This window comes from Mastomys coucha, chromosome X (genome assembly GCF_008632895.1).
Source record: "Mastomys coucha isolate ucsf_1 chromosome X, UCSF_Mcou_1, whole genome shotgun sequence".
Lineage (NCBI taxonomy): Eukaryota > Metazoa > Chordata > Mammalia > Rodentia > Muridae > Mastomys > Mastomys coucha.
The window spans coordinates 42,773,376-42,774,444 of record NC_045030.1 but is presented as its reverse complement, the minus strand read 5'-3'; the positions used below and the strand labels follow the sequence as shown (position 1 = coordinate 42,774,444).

Sequence of the window (1,069 nt, the reverse complement as noted above, 5' to 3'; positions counted from 1 at the left end):
CGACGGCGGCGACGGCGGCGGGGGCGGGGACGGGGGGGTCCCGGAATCTGAATCGCAGCGGCAGCAGGAGCAGGAGCAGCAGCAGCAGCAGCAGCAGCAGCAGCGACGGCGGCAGCAGCAGCAGCTGCTGCGGGAGCGGCCGCAGCAGTGGCCGCCTCCTCCTCCTCGGAATCTGAGGAAGAGGTGTCGTCGTCGTCTTCGTCGTCGTCGTCGTCGTCGTCGCTGCTGCTGGTGCTCAGGTAGTCATCGTCTTCACTCTCGTCGGAGGAGCTGCTGTCACTCTCGGAGGAGTCGGAGGAGTCGGAGGAGTCGGAGGAGTCGCTCTCACTCTCCTGTCTCGGACCCCCCTCGGCCTTTGGCTCACCCGCAGGGGCACAGCCTACGGCTCCTTCGGTGCCCACCGCCCCTTCCTGCGCCACCGCCATAGCTCTTGGGGCCTCCTCAGTTGAGGTGGAGGCCATGGCCCCTGCCGGGGCTCCAGCATCTTTTTCCTCCTTACTCTCCACAACGTAATAGTTGTGGTCAAAAGAGGGCCTGTGGGACATGGCTAGAAGCAGGCCGAAGCCACCAGCACCTCGGAGGCCCTTAGGAACGAAAGGCCTCGAAGCCTGGCGTCCGCTCGCGCTCCGCCTCGAAGCCTGGCGTCCGCTCCCGGCTGCAGACGGAAGCCGAAAGAAAGCGCGGGCTGGGTGAGAGATGACGAGACCCTGGAACTTGTGCGCATGCTCCAAGGTGCTTCATGTGGCTGACGTTCGACGTCGTCGTCGTCGTCGTGTCGTCCGTCGACGTCGTCCGTCATCGTCCTCACACTCCCCTCTAGATGGGCGCCGCTGGCTCTCTCCTCAGTGCCCGACTGACTGCCAGTGGTTTTCCGCCCACTTGTTGCACTACATGGGGCATGGCCCACAACATGAGGAACACGGGAAGGGGTTTTGAGGGGGGGACGGGACGGGTACGTGGAGGCTTTAACTCGTGTCTACGCGTGCGTGTGCGGACACACACATCCATGGGCTGCCTGTTCGTCATGGATTCTAGAGATTAGGACCACGGCAGGTAGACCGTGTGGAAC

The 1,069-nt window shown here is 64.2% G+C and overlaps 1 protein-coding gene across 1 annotated transcript in view; it reads right to left on the bottom strand.

Annotated features, from left to right (window-relative positions):
• The window catches only part of LOC116091267 (homeobox protein Rhox13-like), a 5,520-nt gene extending 4,817 nt beyond the window's left edge, over nt 1-703 (bottom strand). The window contains exon 1 of the mRNA XM_031372506.1: nt 5-703. Coding sequence (XP_031228366.1) covers nt 5-545 — 541 coding nt within the window. The 5' untranslated portion in view covers nt 546-703. The remainder of the gene's footprint in view (nt 1-4) is intronic.
• Nucleotides 704-1,069: the final 366 nt, after the last annotated feature.